At 46.5% G+C, this 25155-nt stretch overlaps 1 protein-coding gene across 1 annotated transcript in view; it reads right to left on the bottom strand.

The window, feature by feature from the left end:
- The window catches only part of LOC311136373 (kin of IRRE-like protein 3), a gene marked incomplete at its 5' end in the record, with an annotated part of 346657 nt that overhangs the window by 29977 nt on the left and 291525 nt on the right, over positions 1–25155 (bottom strand). The window contains 2 exons of the mRNA XM_084170475.1: positions 8177–8304; positions 8753–8901. Of these exons, the coding sequence (XP_084026601.1) occupies positions 8177–8304; positions 8753–8901 (277 nt within the window). The remainder of the gene's footprint in view (positions 1–8176; positions 8305–8752; positions 8902–25155) is intronic.

The following is a 25155-nucleotide window of genomic DNA, read 5'->3' as shown; positions in this document are numbered from 1 at the left end:
ACACACAGTGCCTTCGGAAAGTATTCAGACCCCTTGACTTTTTCCACATTTTGTTACGTTACAGCCTTATTCTTAAATTGATTAAATAAAACAATTTCCTCAGCAATCTACACACAATACCCCATCATCACAAAGCAAAAACCGTTTTTTCGAAATTTTTGCAAATGTATTAAATACAAAAAACAGAAATACCTTATTTACATAAGTATTCAGAACCTTTGTGTCACGCCCTGACTTATGGGACTCTTGTACGTTGAGTCAGGGTGTGGATATCTATGTTAGTATTTATATGTTTGCATTCTATGTTGTGTGTTTCTATGTTTGGCCGGGTGTGATTCCCAATCAGAGGCAGCTGTCGCTCGTTGTCTCTGATTGGGGATCATACTTAGGCAGCCTGTTGGCAATCATTAGTTGTGGGATCTTGTTCCGTGAGTAGGCTTGTTTTGTGTTTAGCCTTAGGACTTCACGTTTTGTTGGTTTGTTGTTTTGTTAGTGTGTTTATCGTTGTAATAAACATGTACGCATTTCACGCTGCGCCTTGGTCTGACCCGTCCTTCAACGAACGTGATGGAAGATCCCACCAAACACGGACCAAGCAGCGTTCCCAGAAGCAGACAGCCTGGACATGGGAGGAGATCCTGGACGGATAGGGATTCTGGACATGGGAGGAGATTCAGGCTGGGATGGATCGCCATCCTTGGGAGGAGACAGTGGACGCCCAGTTTAGAGAGGAGCAACGGCAACGCAGAAGGCGCCGGCCGAGGAAGAAGCAAGAGAGACAGCCCCAATAAATGTTTTTGTGGGGGCTAGAAGGGTGGTCGGGGATCGATGGAGAAGAGCCCCGACCACTGCACTCGTGGGGGCTCAGGGAGGAGTCCTCACGGGAGGAGGACTGGGCGCGGAGAGTGAAAGACTGGTACAGTCTGAGATCTCTAACGTCAGTTCCCAGTCCGGTACACCTCGTGCCTGCGTCTCGCACCAAGCCAGTGGTGCTTGTTCCCAGTCCGCTACGGCCCGTGCCTGCTCCCCGCACCAAGCAAGTGGTGCGTGTCGCTAGCCCGGTACGGCCCGTTCCTGCTCCTCGCACCAAGCCAGTGGTGCGTGTTCCCAGTCCGGCCCGTTCCTGTTCCTCGCACCAAGCCAGTGGTGCGTGTTCCCAGTCTGGTACGGCCCGTGCCTAATCCCCGCACCAAGCCAGTGGTGCGTGTTCCCAGTCCGGCCCGTTACTGTTCCCCGCACCAAGCCAGTGGTGTGTGTCGCCAGCCCGGTATGCCCCGTACCTGCACCCCGCACCAATCCAGTGGTGTGTGTCCCGAGTCCGGCCCGGCCCGTGCCTGCTCCTCGCACCAGACCAGTGGTGCGTGTGTCCAGTCCGGTGCCTGGTCCGGCACCGGTCAGCTGCTCCACTCCGGAGCCAGAGCAGTCCGCTCCACCGGGGTCAAGTCCAGCTCCGGTCAGCTGCTCCACTCCGGAGTCAGAGCAGTCCGCTTCACCGGTGCCCAGTCCAGCTCCGGTCAGCGGTTCCAATCCGGAGCCAGAGCAGTCCGCTCCATCGGTGCCTAGTCCAGCTCCGGTCAGCGGATCCACTCCGGAACCAGAGCAGTCCGCTCCACCGGGGTCCAGTCCAGCTCCGGTCAGCAGCTCCACTCCGGAGACAGAGCAGTCCGCTCCACCGGTGCACAGTACAGCTCCGGTCAGCAGCTCCACTCCGGAGCCAGAGCAGTCCGCAGCCCGCTCCACCAGTGCCCAGTCCAGCTCCGGTCAGCGGCTCCAGTCCGGAGCCAGAGTAGTCCGCTCCACAGGTGCCCAGTTCAGCTCCGGTCAGCGGCTCCAGTCCAGACCCAGACGTCAGCCCCTCTCCAGGTTCGGGGTCTCCCACCCAGGGTCCAGACAGGGCTTGGTACGTCGTGGGAGGAAGGAGAGGGGAGGCAGCGCGCCGAGGTCCAGACCAGACCAGGGGCGCAACGGGGAGGTTGAGAGTATGGGGTCGTCACGCCCGGAGCCGGATCCGCCTCCGAGGCGGAATGCCCACCCGGACCCTTACCTGTTATGTCAGGTTGGTGCGGTCGGAGTCCGCACCTTTGGGGGGGGGGGGTACTGTCACGCCCTGACTCATGGGACTCTTGTATGTTGAGTCAGGGTGTGGAGTTCTATGTTGTATTTTCTATGTTCTCAGTCTAGGTGTTGTAATTCTATGTTTGGCCGGGTGTGATTCCCAATCAGAGACAGCTGTCGCTCATTGTCTCTGATTGGGGATCATACTTAGGCAGCCTGTTTGTATCATTAGTTGTGGGATCTTGTTCCGTGTATTGTGTTTAGCCTTAGGACTTCACGTTTGGTTTGGTTTGTTGTTTTGTTTGTGTGTTTATCGGTGAAATAAACATGAATGCCTTTCACGCTGCGCCTTGGTCTGACCCGTCCTTAAACGAACGTGACACTGCTGTGAGACTGGAAATTGAGCTCCTGTTTCCATTGATCATCCTTGAGATGTTTCTACAACTTGATTGGAGTCCACCTTTGGTAATGTCACGACCTGACATTGAGATCTCTAGTTGGGTTGGTCAGGGTGTGAAATCTAATTTATATATTTCTATGTTGGCTGGGTGTGGTTTCCAATCAGAGGCAGCTGTCGGTCGTTGTCTCTGATTGGGGATCATACTTAGGCAGCCATGTTGCCTACCTTAGTGGTGGGATCTTGTTTCTGTTTGGCTTGTTTGATGTTTAGTCTCTTGAACTTCACGTTCTGTTGGATTTAGTTATTTTGTCGGTGTTTATTAAAATAAACGACTATGTACGCATACCACGCTGCACCTTGGTCCGATCCTTTACACAACGAACGTGACAGAAGATCCCACCACCAACGGACCAAGCAGCGTGGCCAGGAGGAACAGACACGCTGGACACAGGTGGGGAAAACATTCTGGACATGGGAGGAGATATTGGCCGGTAAGGGACCCTGGGCGAAGGAAGAGGCCGAGGCAGGAAAGGATCAACGGCGACATCGTGGTTCAAGACCGCGAAGGAAGCCCAAGAGGCAGCCCCAATAAATGTTTTTTGGGGGTGCACACAGGGTGGTTGGCGGAACAGCAGGAGGCCCTGGAAGGGCTGATTGTGGAGAGGGATAAAGCTATAGAAGAAGCCGCCCTCCAAGACCTGCAGCTCAGTACTCTGAGAGAGGAGACCACCGCCTTACGGGAGCTGTTAGTTAAGAGGGAGCAGGAGCTCTCCCTTCAGAAGTAGGCACTGCAGGAGGCTCACAGGGAGAAAGAGTCAGTGGATGCACGGAGAGAGGAGCTGGCCAGGCAACAGGAGGAGCTGAGAGAGGAGTTAACCTTCCAGCAGCAGAGAGCTTCGTCCTTAGAGCAGAGGCTGGCGGAGCCAGGTTTATCAGAGCCAACTCCCCGCACTCGCTTTGAGGAGCGTGTGATCGTGCAGGCACCAGGCTATGCGCCGGCTTTACGCACTGTGCCGCCAGTGTGCCTTCACAGACCGGTACGGCCCGTGCCTGCTCCTCGCACCAAACCAGTGGTGCGTGTCTCCAGCCCGGTGCGCCCCGTACCTGCTCCTCGCACCAAACCAGTTGTGCGTGTCTCCAGTCTGGTACGGCCCGTGCCTGCTCCTCGTACCAAACCAGTGGTGCGTGTCCCCAACCCGGTACGGCCCGTGCCTGCTCCTCGCACCAGACCAGTGGTGCGTGTCCCCAACCCGGTACGGGCCGTGCCTGCTCCTCGCACCAAACCAGTGGTGCGTGTCCACAGCCCAGTGCATCCTGTGCCAGCGCCCCGCACTGGCACGAAGCCTCCAGTGATGATCCATAGCACGAAGCCTCCAGTGATGATCCATGGCACGAAGCCTCCAGTGATGATCCATGGCCCAAAGCCTCCAGTGATGATCCATGGCCCGAAGCCTCCAGTAATGATCCATGGCCCGATGCCTCCGGTGATGATCCATGGCACGAAGCCTCCAGTGATGATTCATGGCATGAAGCCTCCAGTGATGATCCATGGCACGAAGCCTCCTGTGATGGTCCATGGCCCGGAGCCTCCTGCGACGGTCTGCAGTCCAGAACCTCCAGCGATGGTCTGCAGTCCAGAGTCTCCAGCTCCGGTCAGCTGCTTTACTCCTGTGCCAGAGCAGTCCGCTCCACCGGTGCCTAGTCCAGCTCCGGTCAGCTGCTCCACTCCAGTGCCAGAGCAGTCCGCTCCACTGGTGCCAAGTCCAGCTCCGGTCAGCTGCTTCACTCCAGTGCCAGAGCAGTCCGCTCCACCGGTCCCTATTCCAGCTCCGGTTATCTGCTCCACTCCAGTGCCAGAGCAGTCCACTCCACCGGTGCCCAGTCCAGCTCCGGTCAGCTGCTTCACTCCAGTGCCAGAGCAGTCCGCTCCACCAGTGCCCAGTCCAGGTCCGGTCGTCTACTCTTCCCCCATGCCGGAGCCATCCGCTCCACCGTGGTCCGAGCCGGAGCCAGACGTCAACCCCTCTCCAGGGTCGGGGTCTCCCACACCAGGGTCCAGACAGGACTTGGTGCATCGCGGGAGGACTGCTGGGCCGGGACCAGACGTCAGCCCCTCTCCAGGGTCGATGGCTCCCACACCAGGGTCCAGACAGGGCTTGGTGCATTGTGGGACGACTGAGAGGGGGAGCATCGCGCCGGGGTCCAGACCGGACTGGACGTGCAAAGGGTAGGCAGGATGGGAGAAGAGTTTACTGCCTACGTCACGTCCGAAGCCGGAGCCGGAGCCGCCACCGAGGCTAGATGCCCACCCGGACCCTCCCCTAATGAGTCAGGTTTTTGCGGCCGGAGTCCGCACCTTTGGGGGGCGGTACTGTCACGCCCTGACATTGAGATCTCTAGTTGGGTTGGTCAGGGTGTGAAATCTAATTTATATATTTCTATGTTGGCCGGGTGTGGTTCCCAATCAGAGGCAGCTGTCGGTCATTGTCTCTGATTGGGAATCATACTTAGGCAGCCATGTTGTCTACCTTAGTTGTGGGATCTTGTTTCTGTTTGGCTTGTTTGATGTTTAGCCTCTTGAACTTCACGTTCTGTTGGATTTTGGTATTTTGTCGGTGTTTATTAAAATAAACGACTATGTACGCATACCAAGCTGCACCTTGGTTCGAACGTGACAGGTAAATTCAATTGATTGGACATGATTTGGAAAGGCACATACTTGTCTATATAAGGTCCCACAGTTGACAGTGCATGTCAGAGCAAAGAACAACCATGAGGTCGAAGGAATTGTCCGTAGAGCTCCGAGACAGGATTGTGTTGACGCACATATTTGGGGAAGGGTACCAAAACATTTCTGCAGCATTGAGGTCCCCAAGAACACAGTGACACCAAGACACTTCCTAGAGCTGGCCGCCCGGCCAAACTGAGCAATCGGGGGAGAAGGGCCTTGGTCAGGGAGATGACCAAGAACCCGATGGTCACTCTGACAGAGCTCTAGTTCCTCTGTGGAGATGGGAGAACCTTGTAGAAGTACAACCATCTCTGCAGCACTCCACCAATTAGGCCTTTATGGTAGAGTGGCCAGACGGACGCCACTCCACAATAAAAAGCACATCACAGCCCGCTTGGAGTTTGCCAAAAGTCACCTAAAGACTCTCAGACCATGAGAAACAAGATTCTCTGGTCTGATGAAACCAAGATTGAACTCTTTGGCCTAAATGCCAAGCGTCACATCTGGAGGAAACCTGGCACCATCCCTAAGGTGAAGCATGGTGGTGGCAGCGTCATGCTGTGGGGATGTTTTACTGGGAGACTTGTCAGGATCGAGGCAAAGATGAACGGAGCAAAGTACAGAGAGATCCTTGATGAAAACCTGCTCCAGATTTTAGCATCATACCCAAGAAGACTCGAAGCTGTAATCGCTGCCAAAGGTGCTTCAACAAAGTACTGAGTAAAGGGTCTGAATACTTATGTAAATATGATATTTCAGTTTTTTTTATTTTTAATACATTAGTAAACATTTCTAAAAAACAGTTTTTGCTTTGTCATTATGGGGTATTGTGTGTGTAGATTGATGAGTAAAAAAAAACAATTTCATCAATTTTAGAATAAGGCTGTAACCTAACAAAATGTGGAAAAAGTAAAGGGGTCTGAAAACTTTCCGAAGGCACTGTAGAATATAATATAATACTTTATTGGCATTAATCCTCATACTACCAACATATTTTACATCCATGGATTATGAACTGGGGTCATTTTGACCCCAAGAAGATAGTATTGGAAAAAGCAACAATCATAGCAAAATATCTACTTAATTCTTATGAAAACATACACTAAGTTTACAAAACCTTAGGAACATCTTCCTAATATTGAATTGCACACTCTTTTGCCCTCAGAAAAGCCTCAATTCGCCTGGGAATGGAGTCTACAAGGTGTCGAAAACGTTTCACAGGGATGATGGCCCATGTTGACTACAATGCTTCCCACAGTTGTGTCAAGTTGGCTGGATGTCCTTTGGGTGGTGGACCATTCTTGATACACACGGGAAAGCAGTGTTGCAGTTCTTGACACACTCAAACCGTACACCATACCTCATTCAAAGGCACTTCAATATTTTGTCTTTCCCATTCACCCTTTGAATGGCACAGATACAAAATCAAAATCCATGTCTCAATTGTCTCAAATCCTTCTTTAACCTGTCTTCTCCCCTTCATCTACACTGATTGAAGTGGATTTAACAAGTGACATCAATAAGGGATCATAGCTTTCACCTGGATTCACCTGGTCAGTCTATGTCATGGAAAGAGCCGGTGTTCTTATTGTTTTGTACACTCAGTGTAATTAGAGATGTAAATGATGTTATCTGAAATAAAATAACCAAAACAGACCATTATCTTAGCAAAATTACAGTAATTTGCATATTCTGTCAAACAAAAATATAAATTTCCCCTTAAATAATATGCAGCTTTTTTCCAAAGTACAATTCACACTAATAATAAAAAGCAGATTTACCATCATTTGATTGTAGTATCATTTAGTTTTTAGAATTTTGAAGTACATTTGAATTTAAAAAGGGGCGGTACACCAACATTTGAAATATACTTAATTATATTGACAAAAAGTGATTTATCCATTGATCCTGAGAGACAATTACCAAAAGTATGGCTTCATTTTCTTTATTTACTTACTTACCCCACTGCCAGCATCGCTGCTAGTGACACAATGGGAGTGGTAGGACCTATGGCTGGATGCTCCAAAAAGCATGTCCAAATCCTCAGTCACTTCAACCCAAATGTTATAGCAACCAAAGGAACATAAGTTGCACATATAGAACATTGGAGGGTATTATAGGAAATCTGCAGTAGAATAACTATTTTTCTGAGAATACACACCACTACACCAGTATGTATACATTCAGAGAGTAGCTGGTTTCTGTATTACAGTTCTACCAAGTATTAATAACACTGACAGACTTTCATGAACTGTTATGACTGCAACTAAGCATATATCTAAGGTAATTTATATTTTGTACACGGTCATACCCCAGGTGTTCCATCTCTGCAGGTGATCTGTCTATCAGGTCAAGATCACTGCAATAGGTCCACCTCCACCCTCTGATTATATGTATAACTTATTAATATTATGTCTCCAAAGAAACCTGGATTCATATAAATACTTTAGATATGCCCTAGAATAACTACTTTTCAGAAAACACAGAGTGTATCTGAGCTCTGCATTGCAGTTCTATCAAGTATTTATACCATTGGCAGGCCTTGTATACCATTGGCAGATTTTTATATGAACAAAAATAAGATCATTTTGGTTTTGTACACAGTCATACGATACGTGGTATAGAAAAGTACAATTTTAGGTGGTATGGATAAATTGTTATTATGTATCCAGAGAAACCTAGATTCAAATAAAGGTCAGATCTATCAAATTACTATAGGCGAAATTAAGTGTTTTTAGCTGGTGTCAAAATGACCATAAAGGACTATAATTGTTTAAAAGTCCATATTGATACAGAAACACCAAACAATGATTTATATTTATTACCAACAAGTTGATTGACAACGTCTTGGGCTATGATATAAAGATGTGCCTCTGGGGTCAAAATGACCCGAGTCGGTAGTATGAGGGTTAAGAGGGAATGGGTCTTGCACAATAAGCAACTGGCAATACAAGCATAATAAAAAGGATGATGGTGATTACAATGCCTACCACTCCAGAGCCGCGTTTCATCCACACAATGGTGAGGGAGGGGTTTCCTGTCCAGGCACAGTTGAAGATAGCATCTGATCCCTGGTCCACCTGTAGGGACTGTGGCTCAGCAGCCATTCTGGGCCCAACTGGAACCACAGGAACAGAAATGGTTACACATTATTTGGATAGTCCCCTATAGATGATCTACAGATACTTAAGCTACAGTATCAACAAACAAATAATTGCAACTCTGTTGATACACAACAACTTGCTGGGGTTAGGGTAAGGGTTAAGGTTAGGGCTAGCGTTGAGTTTATGATTAGCATGAGGGAAAGGATAAGGTTGGGGTTAGGTTTAGGGTTAGGGTAAGGGTAAGGATTAAGGTTAGGGCGAGGGTTAGTGGATAGTTAGTTGAAATGTCGTTGACAGTTAGTTTAACATCTACAAATCTATTTGGGACTATCCATGTAGAGGTAGATGTGATTCCTACAGCCTGTAGCTAGCTAGTTTGGGTTCCTGAGTCTGTTTGCTTGCGGACTACCCACAGTAGTGTGCGTGCGTGCGTGCACGTGTTGCTTGCGGACTACTACTCACAGTAGACATCCACGTTCCTGCTGATGTTGGTGCTGCCCAGGGCATTGGTGACCTCACAGGAGACGGGCTCTGTGAAGAACGAGTGGTCCACGATGACCTCATAGGTGTCACCTGATACCTGCCTGATGATGCTGCCCCCTTTGGCCCATCTGAATATGAGTCACAACAGAGTAGGTTGAAGTTAGACCTAGATGCTGATCTTGGGTCAGTTTTGCATTTTCCCCACTAATGGTTAATTAGGATTAGGGAAGGGGAAGCTGATCCTACATCTGTACCTAAAGCTGCCTCTGGACGCTGATCTTGGGTCGGTTTTGCATTACCCCCACTTATGGTTAAAGGGGCAATCTGCTGTTGCTACATCCATTTTTGGATTTATAAATTAATGATACTGTATGTACCCATTGATTCTTGAAGAACATAACTTATAAATGCCTCATGAGATTTGTACCCCATCTGAACCCAAAATACACAATGTTTGTTAACAAACACTGTATAGCCTCCAAACATGGTTCAAACTATAATGTTGATATTATGGATGGTCAGTCCTTGCATCCATAGCTCTGACTATGAATTTAAGAGTGGTTACATTTATCCAGCCGCATACCTCATCTTCAGGGAAGATGGTGAAGTTGCCCATACTGTAGATGCTGACCTTTTCAACATCTATGGTCAACGTTACTGTCTTCCCAGTTGTGACCACTCTGGCAGGAAGTTTACCCTAGGTACAGATCTAGGATCAGCTTTCCCTCCCCCAATCCTACCCTTAAAGGGGAAATCCACAGAAGAAACAATAAGAAAGGACCCCCCCCCTCCCGGTAAAAAGCTGAGGTATGGGGCTGGAGAAATGTAACCACTCTTAAATTCATAGACGGTTAGGATTGGGGAAGGGGCAGGGGAAGCTGATCATAGATTTGTACTTAGGGGACACTTCAGCCCAGAGCGGTTACAACTGGGAAGAGGGAAGACAATGTGGGCTATGAAATCCAATCAGTAGCCCGTTTGGAGGTGGACATCAAAGACCAGTGATGCGTCCCAAATGGCACACTATTCCCTGCATAGTGCACTACCTTTGACCAGGGCACATAGGGAATGGCGTGCCATTTGGGACTCGGCCAGTGAAAATGTGTTGCATTCGAGGGCAATTTACTCTGTTGTTCTGCGCTTCACCAAGCATAGTGAAACAACAAAAGAAAAGGTGGCTTTTGTGTTGTTTCGGTGCATTGCTTTTATCTCTTCTTCATTTGAGCATATTCACATGCTGCTTGTTGTCAACAAAGGAAGGAGTACTCGTGGAGGGGGTGGGGGCTTTAGAATATATAGGTTTTCTCATTTTGTCTCTGTCGTTCACACGCTTTGATGCCGAAGTCATTATATTGAAGTATAAATAAATTGGCTGTGTCAAGGACCTTGCCCGGCACATGCATATCTCACCGCAGTGCCAGTAATAGGTAGATCAAGCACCTGAACAAACAAACTATTGTTTACAATGACAGAAGGGGAAAAAGTTTAAGGGAGAAATACACAGGACCCAGTTTTGAATAAATGCGATGAACGATTATGTAGGCTAGGCTATATATCGGGACAAAACATAACATTAGGATTCTGAGTGAAAAGAGCGACGAATCATGCATAATTAACTAGGCCGAACATATTTGAATATAAAATGTGTTGTCGTTTTTTAACAATGCACTGTTTGTTCTGTGTAATGCTTTTGTAGAAAATATGACCTGGTTATAGATGTCAGAATTTAGATAATGAGATTACGAACATGCAGAACATTTTTTGTGAATAAAGACAGCACAGACATACAGTATCCTAGAATTCTTGTCAAAACCAAATACATGCAATCAATAAAAGTCCTGTTTTCATTTCCCCACGATGTTCAATTGTTGTAACTCTACGACTATGTCCCAAATGGCACCCTATTCCCTATATAGTGCATTACTTTTGACCAGAACCTTATGGTCCATGGTCAAATGTAGCACACTACATATGGAATAGGGTGCAATTTGGGAAGCGGCCTACATGTACTGTAGTAGAACACGCTATTCACTTTCGATGCACCATCCAGGCCCGCATTGACATTCCCTTCCAGAAACATTTCTCAATTGTGGAATGTTCATTTAAAAGTTTCATCTAGCTTTCAAAACAAAAATACAGGTAACTGCCAAAAGAAAGTAAACACCAACATAAACTCTCTTAATAGAGCATTGGGCCACCATGAGCCAGAACAGCTTCCATGCACCTTGGTATAGAACTCTGTTGGAGGGATTCGACAGCTTCAATGCACCGTGTCTGGAATTCTATTGGAGGCATGTGACACCATTCTTCCATGAGAAATTCCATCATTTGGTGGTTGAAAACGCTGTCTCAGGCACAGCTCCAGAATCTCCCATAAAAGTTCAATTGGGTTGCGATCTGGTGACTGAGACGGCCATGGCATATGGTTTACATTGTTTTCACGCTCATCAAGCAATTCAGTGATCACTAGTGCCCTGTGGATGAGGCAATTGTCATCCTATGGGGGCTTAGCCATGGTAGCCAAAATAATGGCCTGCCCAGCATTTTTATACATGACCCAAAGCATGATGGGACATTAATTGCTTAATTAACTCAAGAACCACACCTGTGTGGAAGCACCTGCCTTAAATATACTTTGTATCCCTCATTTACTCAAGTGTTTTCATTATTTAGGCAGTTACCTGTAGATCGGGTGTACACAGGTTGCGACTCAAATGACACCTTATTCCCAATACAGTGCACAACATTTGACAAGAGCCCGATAGGTTTCCCTATGGGCCCTGGTCAAAAGTAATGCACTATACAGGGGATAGGTTAGGGTGCCATTTGGGACGATCCCACAGAAGCGATGCAATCTGTACAAGATAGACACCAGATGCCATATGACAGTCTCCCATTTTGCCAAAGACATTTCATCACAATGTTGAAGGGGATCGTGACCACATTGAAGGGGATCAAAGTAAACCAAATCGCCTTTGAGTAAGAAAATATTTGACTGCCTTACCATGGCACTCAAAAAACACAATTTGAAGATGGCAAGGACAAATTCCAAAAGGATGATACTGTCTGGTGTCAATGTTTCTTCAACATCCCTTCTAAATTCGAATGAGCCTTTCTCTCTGCTCTCTCTCAAGCCTCTGAATGTCTGATTCAGAAGAGAACAGAGCTACATGTCTGACGCCTATCCTTTCCCAGTCACTTCTGAATTATTCATTAACAATCGTATATATGAGCACTGCTTTTGAACATGTAACCCCACATAACTGTATCCACGAAGGAATCCATTTAGGTTTTTTGAGTTTTTGAAGCGCTATTCATGTTGTCTATGATCTTCTGCTGTCAAATTAGAATGCAGGGTGTCGCGCACGCACACAGACACACGCACGTATGCACACACACACACACTCCTCCCAGAGGACCTCTGTTGCATAAAACAACAACAATCAAATGAGTTAATGTCGATACACACATACAGAGCGGTTTGTGTTGGAATCACCCACATGTTCTCATCAAACAGCTGACAAGCCGAGCTAAATCTGCACAATTGAGTCTTTCTCCTCAGACACCTCAGAAGTGACAAATGAGGAAACCAGAGATACGAATTTGCTTCAAAACCACAAATTGCCCTGAGACAAAAACAACAGCAGCAGCGACACCAATACCAGAAACCCCCGTGGGGATAGGAAGCATACTTTTATTTGCAAGCAAAACTTTGCAACGTATAGTGTCGCAATAATATTTGGATTTCGACTCTGTCAACCACCGCATTCTTATTGGCAGACTAAATAGCCTTGGTTTCTCAAATGACTGCCTCGCCTGGTTCACCAACTACTTCTCAGATAGAGTTCAATGTGTCAAATCGGAGGGCCTGTTGTCTGGACCTCTGGCAGTCTTTATGGGGGTGCCACAGGGTTCAATTCTCGGGCCGACTCTATTCTCTGTGTATATCAATGATGTCGCTCTTGCTGCTGGTGACACTCGGATCCACCTCTATGCGGACGACACCATTTTGTATACATCTGGCCCTTCATTGGACACTGTGTTAACAAACCTCCAAACGAGCTTCAACGCCATACAACACTCCTTCCATAGCCTCCAACTGCTCTTAAACACAAGTAAAACTAAATGCATGCTCTTCAACCGAACGCTGCTTGCACCCGCCCACCCGACTAGAATCACTACTCTCGACGGGTCTGACCTAGAGAATGTGGACAACTACAAGGTGTCTGGTTGTCTGGTTAGACTGTAAACTCTCCTTCCAGACTCACATTAAGCATCTCCAATCAAAAGTTAGATCTAGAATTGGCTTCCTATTTCGCAACAAAGCCTCCGTCACTCATGCTGCCAAATATGCCCTCATAAAACTGACTATCCTACCGTTCCTTGACTTCGGCGATGTCATTTACAAAATAGCCTCCAACACTCTACTCAGCAAATTGGATGTAGTCTATCACAGTGCCATCCGTTTTGTCACCAAAGCCCCATATACTACACACCATTGTGACCTGTACGCTTTGTTGGCTGGCCCTCACTACATATTCGTCGCCAAACCCACTGGCTCCAGGTCATCTATAAATCACTGCTAGGCAAATCCCCGTCTTATCTTAGCTCACTGGTCACCATAGCAACACCCACCCGTAGTCTGCGCTCCAGCAGGTATATCTCACTGGTCATCCCCAAAGCCAACACCTCCTTTGGCCGCCATTCCTTCCAGTTCTCTGCTGCCAATGACTGGAACGAACTGCAAAAATCTCTGAAGCTGGAAACTCTTATCTCCCTCACGAACTTTAAGCGTCAGTTGTCAGAGCAGCTTACCGATCACTGCACCTGCACACAGCCATTCTGAAATTAGCCCATCCAACTACCTCATCCCCATATTGTTATTTATTTTGCTAATTTGCACCCCAGTATCTCAATTTGCACATCATCTTTTGCACCTCTATCATTCCAGTATTAATAAGAAATTGTAACTATTTTGCACTATGGCCTATTTATTGCCTTACCTCCAAAATGTACTACATTCGCACACACTGTATATATATTTTCTGTTGTATTTTTGACTTTATGTTTTGTTTACCCCATACGTAACTCTGTGTTGTTGTTTTTATCGCACTGCTTTGCTTTATCTTGGCCAGGTCGCAGTTGTAAATGAGAACTTGTTCTCAACTGGCTAACCTGGTTAAATAAAGGTGAAATGAATAAAATAAAAAATAAAAAATATATCGGCTGTGCGCAGCGCATCAATTTATCGAATCAGTAATTGCTTTCCTGCTCAAACCACGAGCAACAGCTGTTAAACTCAGACATTTTTCTCAAAATACAGGGAAGTTGATTTGCATGGTGTAAGGTTCTGTATTTATTTTCTTAGTCAGCCTTGTGTCCTTGAACGTAGCCCTGCTTCTTTGTGTTCTTGAATGTAGCCCTGTCTATCATTTTTGTTCTTTGATTTCACCTGTGTTAGTTACTCACCTGGTCTCATCAGCTCCTTGTTTAGTTCAGTTCATTTTGTTTGTGCCTTGTGAGGTATTGTTCGTTTTGACTCTACTAAGCCTTTTCCTAGCTCGTTTGTGAGAACCAGTTATAGCCTTCAGTCCTAGTTTTTGATTCTCCTGCCTATTTGCCTACCTGTGTATGACCATTGCCTGCCTGTGACCACGATTCCTGCCTTCTGCGAAGGTGAAATAAACACCTGCCACGCTCTGCGCGTGAATCTACACCTTTTTCTCCCAGAATATTCATTACAAACGGGACTGGTATTATCAGAGGACCTTGGAGTTAGTGGAAAATCTGTCATTTTTTTCAGCTGGAATTATTACTCTCCTGTTATGTAAAAATGACCTACATGGCAGATTCGGACAGGACTTAAATTACGGATTTGGAGATTTGTGCTCATGCACATAATTACATAACCCTATCTCCCCCAGTAAAACTAATCCCATGCAAATAGGGCTTAATAAGAGGGCATTAAGAAGGCAGCAAGAAACGAGCCTGTCTGTATGCAGCTTTAAAGGGAATAGAGAGGAGTGTTGTGTCCCAAATTCAAATCAAATTTTATTTGTCACATACACGTGTTTAGCAGATGTTATTGTGGGTGTAGGGAAATGCTTGTGCTTCTAGCTGCGACAGTGCAGTAATATCTAACAAGTAATATCTAACAATTTCACAACATACAGTGGGGAAAAAAAGTATTTAGTCAGCCACCAATTGTGCAAGTTCTCCCACTTAAAAAGATGAGAGAGGCCTGTAATTTTCATCATAGGTACACGTCAACTATGACAGACAAAATGAGAAAAAAAAATCCAGAAAATCACATTGTAGGATTTTTTTTGAATTTATTTGCAAATTATGGTGGAAAATAAGAATTTGGTCAATAACAAAAGTTTCTCAATACTTTGTTATATACCCTTTTTTGGCAATGACACAGGTCAAACGTTTTCTGTAAGTCTTCACAAGGTTTTCACACACTGTTGCTGGTATTTTGGCCCATTCCTCCATGCAGATCTCCTCTAGAGCAGTGATGTTTTGGGGCTGTCGCTGACAAACACAGACTTTCAACTCCCTCTAAAGATTTTCTATGGGGTTGATATCTGGAGACTGGCTAGGCCACTCCAGGACCTTGAAATGCTTCTTACGAAGCCACTCCTTCGTTGCCCGGGCGGTGTGTTTGGGATCATTGTCATTGTTACGGATACAGGTATCCTGTGTTTTTGTGTGTTTCTCTCCTTCTGCCCTAATCACAGGTGTCCTGTATGTTCCTGATTGGTGGTCGTTGAGGTGTCTGCTGATTGGACCAATCAGTGAACATTCCTGTGAATTGCACCACCTGTTACTCGTTTGTTCAATCACACATCCCATTTTATAAAAACCAGACTTGTGTTTGTTGCAAGAGAGAGAGACTTTTTCCATATGTGAGTATGGACACGGTGGTGTCCTGTGTATTGTGTACTCACTAAGTTGTTGGTTACCCTATAGGTAACTTTATTAGAATATATTTCTTTACCTGAGTGTGGATACTGTTGTATCCTGTGTACTTATTTAATTGCTGATTACCCTGTTTAGTAGCTTTGTGTGTTTCTGGGAAAAGGGGAGTTTAAGCTAGATGCCCTTGGGCGTACATTACCCGTAGGAAGAAATCTGTCTATAAACACCAGTTAGACCTGAGCGGACCACCCACTGTATTTTTGTATGGTAGCAGTAGCCTAGCGGTTCTTGAGGCAGGCAAGATCAGTTTAGGGGGTTTTACACTATTGTTTCATTTCTTGGGTCCTGCTCAGCCCTTTTTCCCAAATCCTTACCGTGTGTTCTGAAATAAACCATTAGTGTTTGACGGTAGTTCATGGTTGTTGTGTCACATTTGTTCTCACTGCTCCATGCCACACTCCTAATTTGCATAATTTATGTTACGTGTCTCATGTCCATCCACCCTAGACGTTTAGAGCCACGGGGTTCGTAACATAAAGTGGGGGTTCGTCCGGGATATATCCCATGCTACTCGTGCAAATTAGTAAGTGTCTGGTTCAGTGTTGAGCTTGGCAGCTGTACTACCTGTTTTTTTTTGTGTTCAGTAGTCGACGGCTCGTGTTGCTAGTAGGATGGCTACTTTTGAGTTAGAGGCATTTTTGGAAAACCCTACGTGGGGGGTTTTTGAGAATTGCCGTAGAGTGGATCTACAGGCTTTGGCTGACCACTTTTCTTTACCCATACCGAGGGGTTTAGTGAAAGCAGAAGTTAGGGAAGTAGTGCTAGCGATATTGTTAAACGAGCGACTGCTTGAGTTACCGCCGCCTGAGTCTGCTGCTCCTGTAGGGGATGTGGTTGCTACGCCTGTAAGCCCATCAGTGTCTGAGGACGAGACTAAGGCTCCAGCCACATTGCCCCGTTATGACCCACTCTCCCCACTGACTGACAGTGATGCCAGGATGGATGTCCGCTCGACACGGCTCCAAATGGAGGCGGAAGAGCGGGCACAAATCAGGCAAGACAAGCTGGAGATGCGTAAAATGGAGCTAGAGGCAGAACAGGAGACGCGTAAGATAGAACAGGAGACGCGTAAGATGGAACTGGAGACGCGTAGGCTTGATCAAGAACTGGAGACGCGTAAGATGGAACTAGAGGTGCGTAAAATGGAACTAGAGGCAGAAACAGCGAGGTTAGTCTCTGCTAATACTAGGCCTGCTAGTGAGCCATCCTCACCAGCTGTGTCATCTGCTACGTTTGATATTAGTAGGCAGATCACCTTGGTACCTGTGTTCAGGGAGTCAGAGGTTGATTCCTATTTCAGTGTTTTTGAACGTATAGCGGTAGCATTGAAATGGCCCGACGAGGTATGGTGCCTATTACTTCAGTGTAAGCTAACAGGTAAAGCCCAAGAGGTTCTGGCAGCGCTACCTCTTGAAGACAGTTTGAATTATGAAGTGGTCAAAGCTACTGTTCTTCGTGCCTATGAGCTTGTTCCTGAGGCATATCGACAGAGATTTAGGTCTCATAAAAAGTCTCCTACTCAGACTTATGTGGAGTTTGCTAGAGACAAAGGAAATCTGTTTGACAAATGGCACAGTGCTAGTAAGGTAACTGATTTTAACTTTCTACGGGAGTTAATCTTGTTAGAAGAGTTTAAAAATTGTTTACCGGAACGCATTGTAGTTTATCTGAACGAACAGAAAGTATCCTCACTGTCGGAAGCGTCTGTATTGGCAGACGAGTTTGTGTTGACGCATAAGAGCGTGTTTTCGGCTCGTACGGAGAGCAGGGCTGCGGAGTTGCTAACTTTTAATCCTAGTCGACCAGCAGTACATCCAGCACGCCCAAAAGATGTGCGTCACTGTTTCTATTGTCATAAGGTGGGACATATGGTTAATGATTGCTTTCTGCTAAAACGCAAACCGGGGATGCCTCAGCACGCCAGGCCGCCAACGGGTGTTGGGCTGATTCGTACGGTTGTAAGGCCGGAATCAAGACAGAAGCCTCATAGTGAATGTGGTTTGAAAGTCCCTGTCCCAGATCACAGTTATGAACCGTTCATTTTTGAGGGGTTTGTTTCTATATCAGATGACGAAGCGTCTCAGCGTCCAGTTAGAATCCTCAGAGATACTGGTGCGGCGCAGTCGTTCATACTATCTGATGTGTTGCCCTTGTCTAATAATACATATTGTGGTTCCAATGTGTTAGTACAAGGAATTGAAATGGGATTTGTCCCAGTGCCATTGCACTTTGTGAACGTACACTCTGAGTTAGTCAGTGGATTGTTCAGAGTGGGCGTACGTCCTATGTTGCCAGTAAAAGGTGTGACATTTATAATGGGCAACGATATTGCCGGAGGTAAGGTGATACCCGTATTGGAGGTAATGGATAAAAGTGACCAGTCTCTCTCCGAGGAGCTGGCACAGGGTTATCCGGATGTGTTCCCCGCTTGTGCTGTCACACGTGCTCAAGCACGACAAGTGGGTGAAGTGGTAGATTTGTCAGACACGATTCTATTCAGAGAGTGTGACCCAGAGGATAGTTCGGGTGCTACCTCTGGTAAGCTGGTGCAGTCTGACCAACAGCCCAGAGAAAGGAAGAAGGATGTGGAACTTGTTGCTGAGGCAATACAGTTACCAGTTACTCGTGAGCAGCTGATCGCTAACCAACAGGTTGACATTAGCCTGGCTAAATGTTTTTCTAGTGTTGTCTCAGAGGAGGAGCTAAAGAAGAAAAACATGGCATATTTCATTGATGGTAATCTCCTCATGCGTAAATGGACATCCCATGTTGACGCTGGCGAAGATTGGAATGCTGTTTACCAAATAGTGATTCCTACAGCCTTTCGACAAAATGTTTTATCCCTCGCTCATGATCCCCAGTGGTCCGGACATCTGGGAGTCACCAAGACTTATGATCGAGTTTTGCGACATTTCTTTTGGCCTGGCTTAAAACAAGATGTGGCTCAGTTCTGTCGGACTTGCCACACCTGTCAAGTAGTTGGGAAACCGAACCAGGTTATTTCCCCCGCGCCTCTTTGTCCCATACCGGCCATAGGTACCCAGAGGCCATTCCTCTACGAAGGATTACTGCTCCGGTGGTGAGTAAAGCGTTGATCAAATTCTTCTCAACTTTTGGGTTACCTAAGGTGATACAAACTGATCAGGGTACGAATTTCCTTTCTAAACTTTTCAAACAAGTGTTAAAATCCTTGTCAGTTACACACCGTGTGTCAAGCGCATATCACCCAGAGTCTCAGGGTGCGCTTGAACGTTGGCATCAGACCCTGAAGTCTATGCTCCGTAAATATTGCTTGGAATCTGAGAAAGATTGGGATGAGGGAGTTCCTCTAGTGTTGTTTGCTGTCCGTGAGACAGTACAGGAATCCCTAGGGTTCAGCCCAGCTGAACTGGTGTTTGGACACACCATGAGAGGACCTATGAAAGTCCTTAAGGATCAGTTTTTGTCACAAGAGTTGTGTGTGAAAGAAAATGTGTTGGACTACGTTAGTCGCTTTCGTGAGCGCCTACATGCGGCCTGTGCTCTAGCAAAGGAAGCGCTGTCTTCCTCACAGAAACGGATGAAACGACACTATGACACACAGGCTGTTTCTCGTTCACTGCAGCCAGGTGACCGAGTTCTTGTGTTGTTGCCTGTGCCAGGAGCGTCATTGTCAGCACGTTTCTCTGGTCCTTATGTCATTGAAAAGAAACTAACTGAAACTGACTATGTGATACAGACTCCTGATAGAAAATGCCAATCTCGTGTGTGCCACGTTAACATGTTGAAGACATACCACAACAGACCCGTCACTCAGGTAGACAGTCCAGAGAAACTGGCCGAGTCGGCTGTCTCTATTGCTGCTACGGCTGTAGTGGGAGGTCATGTTAATGATGTGGACGGAGATGGTTTGGAGTTGCGCAATACTCAGCAGCAGTGTGCTAGATTGCCCAATTCAGAGATGCTGCTGTCTCTCCCGTCAAGCCTGATTCATTTAACGGACAGACAGTCAGATGATATTGTGAGGCTATTACACAGCTTTCCATGTCTTTTTAATGATGTTCCTACATGTACAAATGTGTTAGAACATGACATTAATGTTGGAAACGCTGCACCTATCAAGCAACATCCTTATCGTGTCAACGTCGCTAAGAGAAAGATAATGAGGGGTGAGGTCGGTTATTTGCTGGAGAATAACCTGGCTATGCCAAGTTCAAGTCCTTGGAGTTCTCCGTGCATTCTGGTTCCTAAACCTGATGGGACATCCAGATTATGTACGGACTATCGGAAAGTCAATGCTGTCACAGTGCCCGACTCGTTCCTGTTACCCAGACTGGATGACTGTATTGATACTGTTGGTGCTGCTACTTATGTAACCAAACTAGATCTTCTAAAAGGTTACTGGCAGGTGCCGTTAACCCCACGTGCCTCCGACATCTCTGCCTTTGTGACCCCAGATCACTTCCTACAATATGCTGTCATGGCATTTGGGATGCGGAACGCACCAGCCACTTTCCAACGCCTGGTTAACACAGTATTGGCGGGAGTTCCTAATTGTAGTGCTTACCTTGATGATCTGGTCATTTATTCAACTGAGTGGTCTGATCATGTTAACACTCTAAGGGTAGTGTGTGAACGTCTAGCAACCGCTTCTCTAACCCTGAACTTAGCAAAGTGCGAGTTTGGGAAGGCCACTGTTACTTATCTTGGTAAACAGGTCGGCCATGGTCAGGTGCGCCCTGTAGATGCCAAGGTCTCAGCTATAAACGCATTTCCCGCACCTACCACCAGAAGAGAGCTACGCCGTTTTTTAGGGATGGTTGGCTACTACCGTAGTTTCTGTAAAAATTTCTCTGCGGTAGTTGCTCCATTAACGGATTTGCTCAGTCCGGCGAGAAAATTTGTATGGTCTGAAGATTGTTGTACTGCTTTCAACACTGCTAAAGCACTCTTGTGTAGTACTCCTGTTCTTGCTGCGCCAGATTTTGAGCGGCCGTTTAAACTGGAGGTAGATGCAAGTGCCAGAGGTGCTGGTGCTGTTCTACTGCAGCAAGACCAGAGTGGAGTGGACCATCCTGTCTGTTATTTTTCACGGAAATTTAACAAATGTCAGACAAACTATTCCACCATTGAACAAGAAGCTCTAGCTTTGTTGTTAGCTCTGCAGTACTTTGAAGTTTATGTTGGTTCCAGTGCATTACCAGTGGTAGTGTATACTGACCATAACCCCTTAGTTTTTCTCCACCGGATGTACAACCAGAACCAACGCCTTATGCGTTGGGCACTTGTCGTGCAAAATTATAATTTGGAGATCCGCCACAAAAAGGGGTTAGATAATGTGTTGGCAGATGCTTTGTCTCGTGTGTAATGATCTAGGTTTTTTTTGTTATCCCGGCAGGATGATTATTGAATTTTGGGTGTTGTGATAGTACGTGTGTCGCAAACCATTTTGGTTTGCTCTTTTAAGGGTGGGAGTGTTACGGATACAGGTATCCTGTGTTTTTGTGTGTTTCTCTCCTTCTGCCCTAATCACAGGTGTCCTGTATGTTCCTGATTGGTGGTCGTTGAGGTGTCTGCTGATTGGACCAATCAGTGAACATTCCTGTGAATTGCACCACCTGTTACTCGTTTGTTCAATCACACATCCCATTTTATAAAAACCAGACTTGTGTTTGTTGCAAGAGAGAGAGACTTTTTCCATATGTGAGTATGGACACGGTGGTGTCCTGTGTATTGTGTACTCACTAAGTTGTTGGTTACCCTATAGGTAACTTTATTAGAATATATTTCTTTACCTGAGTGTGGATACTGTTGTATCCTGTGTACTTATTTAATTGCTGATTACCCTGTTTAGTAGCTTTGTGTGTTTCTGGGAAAAGGGGAGTTTAAGCTAGATGCCCTTGGGCGTACATTACCCGTAGGAAGAAATCTGTCTATAAACACCAGTTAGACCTGAGCGGACCACCCACTGTATTTTTGTATGGTAGCAGTAGCCTAGCGGTTCTTGAGGCAGGCAAGATCAGTTTAGGGGGTTTTACACTATTGTTTCATTTCTTGGGTCCTGCTCAGCCCTTTTTCCCAAATCCTTACCGTGTGTTCTGAAATAAACCATTAGTGTTTGACGGTAGTTCATGGTTGTTGTGTCACATTTGTTCTCACTGCTCCATGCCACACTCCTAATTTGCATAATTTATGTTACGTGTCTCATGTCCATCCACCCTAGACGTTTAGAGCCACGGGGTTCGTAACAGTCATGCTGAAAGACCCAGCCACGTTTCATCTTCAATGCCCTTGCTGATGGAAGGAGGTTTTCACTCAAAATCTCACGATACATGGCCCCATTCATTCTTTCCTTTACACGGATCAGTCGTCCTGGTCCCTTTGCAGAAAAACAGCCCCAAAGCATGATGTTTCCACCCCCATGCTTCACAGTAGGCATGGTGTTCTTTGGATGCAACTCAGCATTCTTTGTCCTCCAAACACGACGAGTTGAGTTTTTACCAAAAAGTTATATTTTGGTTTCATCTGACCATATGACATTCTCCCAATCCTCTTCTGGATCATCCAAATGCACTCTAGCAAACTTCAGACGGGCCTGGACATGTACTGGCTTAAGCAGGGGGACACGTCTGGCACTGCAGGATTTGAGTCCCTGGCGGCGTAGTGTGTTACTGATGGTAGGCTTTGTTACTTTGGTCCCAGCTCTCTGCAGGTCATTCACTAGGTCCCCCCGTGTGGTTCTGGGATTTTTGCTCACCGTTCTTGTGATCATTTTGACCCCACGGGGTGAGATCTTGCGTGGAGCCCCAGATCGAGGGAGATTATCAGTGGTCTTGTATGTCTTCCATTTCCTAATAATTGCTCCCACAGTTGATTTCTTCAAACCAAGCTGCTTACCTATTGCAGATTCAGTCTTCCCAGCCTGGTGCAGGTCTACAATTTTGTTTCTGGTGTCCTTTGACAGCTCTTTGGTCTTGGCCATAGTGGAGTTTGGAGTGTGACTGTTTGAGGTTGTGGACAGGTGTCTTTTATACTGATAACAAGTTCAAACAGGTGCCATTAATACAGGTAACGAGTGGAGGACAGAGGAGCCTCTTAAAGAAGAAGTTACAGGTCTGTGAGAGCCAGAAATCTTGCTTGTTTGTAGGTGACCAAATACTTATTTTCCACCATAATTTGCAAATAAATTCATTAAAAATCCTAAAATGTGATTTTCTGGAGAAAAAAAATCTAATTTTGTTTGTCATAGTTGACGTGTACCTATGATGAAAATTACAGGCCTCTCTCATCTTTTTAAGTGGGAGAACTTGCACAATTGGTGGCTGACTAAATAATTTTTTTCCCCACTGTATACCCAATACACACAAATCTAGTAAGGAATGGAATTTAAGAATATATACATATATGGACAAGCAATGACAGTAGAATACTATAGAATAGAATACAGTATATACATATGAGATGAGTAGTGCAAGATATGTAAACATTATTAAAGTGACTAGTGTTCCATTTCTTAAAGTGGCCAGTGATTTCAATAGGCAGCAGCAGCCTCTAATGTGCTAGTGATGGCTATTTAACAGTCTGATGGCCTTGAGATAGAAGCTGTTTTTCATTATCTCGGTCCCAGCTTTGATGCACCTGTACTGACCTTGCCTTCTGGATGATAGCGGGGTGAACAGGCAGTGGCTCGGGTGGTTGACGTCCTTGATGATCTTTTTGGCCTTCCTGTGACATCGAGTGCTGTAGGTGTCTTGGAGGGCGGGTAGTTTGCCCCCGGTAATGCGTTCGGCAGACCGCACCACCCTCTGGAGAGTCCTGCGGTTGCGTCCTGCGGTTGCGTCCTGCGGTTGCGTCCTGCGGTTGCGTCCTGCGGTTGCGTCCTGCGGTTGCGGGCGATGCAGCTGCCGTACCAGGCTGTGATACAGCCCGACAGGATGCTCTCAATTGTGCATCTGTAAAATGTGAGGGTTTTAGGTGCCAAGTCAAATTTCTTCAGCCTCCTGAGGCCATTTTCAGTTTGTCAGCGATGTGTACGCCAAGGAACTTGAAGCTTTCCACCTTCTCTTGGGAGATAATACGGTCTGCATTTCATTGTGAGGTATTCTAGGTCGGGTGAACAAAAGGACCTGTATGTTACTACAATTACACCATGAGTCGTTAATCATGAAACACACACCTCCGCCCTTCTGCTTCACGGAGAGATATTTATTATTGTCTGCGCGATGAACTGAGAACCCATCTGGCGGACCGATTTTGACAGAATATCCCCAGAGAGCCATGTTTCCGTGAAACAAATTATGTTATAGGCCGTGATGTCTCTTTGGAAAGAAATCCTTGCCCGGAGGACGTCGACCTTGTTAACCAGAGATTGAACATTAGCGAATAGTGTACTTGGAAGCAGTGGGTGGTGTGCTCGCCTCCTAAGTCGAACCAGCAGGCCGCTCCGAGTGCCTCTCCTCCGCCGGCGATGTTTTGGGTCAGCTGCTGGAATCAGTTCAATTGCCCTGGGGAGAGCAAACAAATGATCTGCTTCGGGAAAGTCGTATTCCTGGTCGTAATGCTGGTGAGTTACCGCCGCTCTGATATCCAATAGTTTTTCCCGGCTGTATGTAATGATACAAAACACTTTCTGAGCTAATAATTTAAAAAATAATACATAAAAAAACTAAATACCGCAGAGCTAGTTTCCTAAGAGCCAGGTGATGAAACCTTGATTATCTTTTTGGCCTTCCTGTGACATCATGTGCTGTAGGTGTCCTGGAGGGCGGGTAGTTTGCCCCCGGTAATGCGTCCGGCAGACCGCACCACCCTCTGGAGAGCCCTGCGGTTGCGGGCGGTGCAGTTGCCGTACCAGGCGGTGACACAGCCCGATAGCATGCTCTCAATTGTGCATCTGTAAAAGTTTGTGAGGGTTTTAGGTGCCAAGCCACATTTCTTTAGCCTCCTGAGGTAGAAGAGGCTCTGTTGCACCTTCTTCACCACACTGTTTGCGTGGGTGGACCATTTCAGTTTGTCAGTGATGTGTACGCCAAGGAACTTGAAGCTTTCCATCTTCTCCACTGCGGTCCCGTCGATGTTTCCTGAAGTCCACGATCATCTCCTTTGTTTCGTTGACGTTGAGTGAGAGGTTATTTTCCTGGCACCACACTCCCAGAGCCCTCACCTCCTCCCTGTAGGAGGTCTCGTCATTGTTGGTAATCAAGCCTACTACTGTTGTGTCGTCTGCAAACTTGATGATTGAGTTGGAGGCGTGTTTGGCCACACAGTCATGGGTGAACAGGGAGTACAGGAGGGGGCTGAGCATGCACCCTTGTGGGGCCTCAGTGTTGAGGATCAGCGAAGTGGAGGTGTTTCCACCTGGGGGTGGCCCGTCAGGAAGTCCAGGACCCAGTTGCACAGGGCAAGGTTCAGACCCAAGGCCT

This window comes from Coregonus lavaretus (genome assembly GCF_964263955.1).
Source record: "Coregonus lavaretus genome assembly, chromosome: 10".
In the NCBI taxonomy this organism is placed as follows: Eukaryota; Metazoa; Chordata; class Actinopteri; order Salmoniformes; family Salmonidae; genus Coregonus; species Coregonus lavaretus.
The sequence above is the reverse complement of the archived record's forward strand: the minus strand, read 5'-3'. Positions and strand labels throughout refer to the sequence as shown.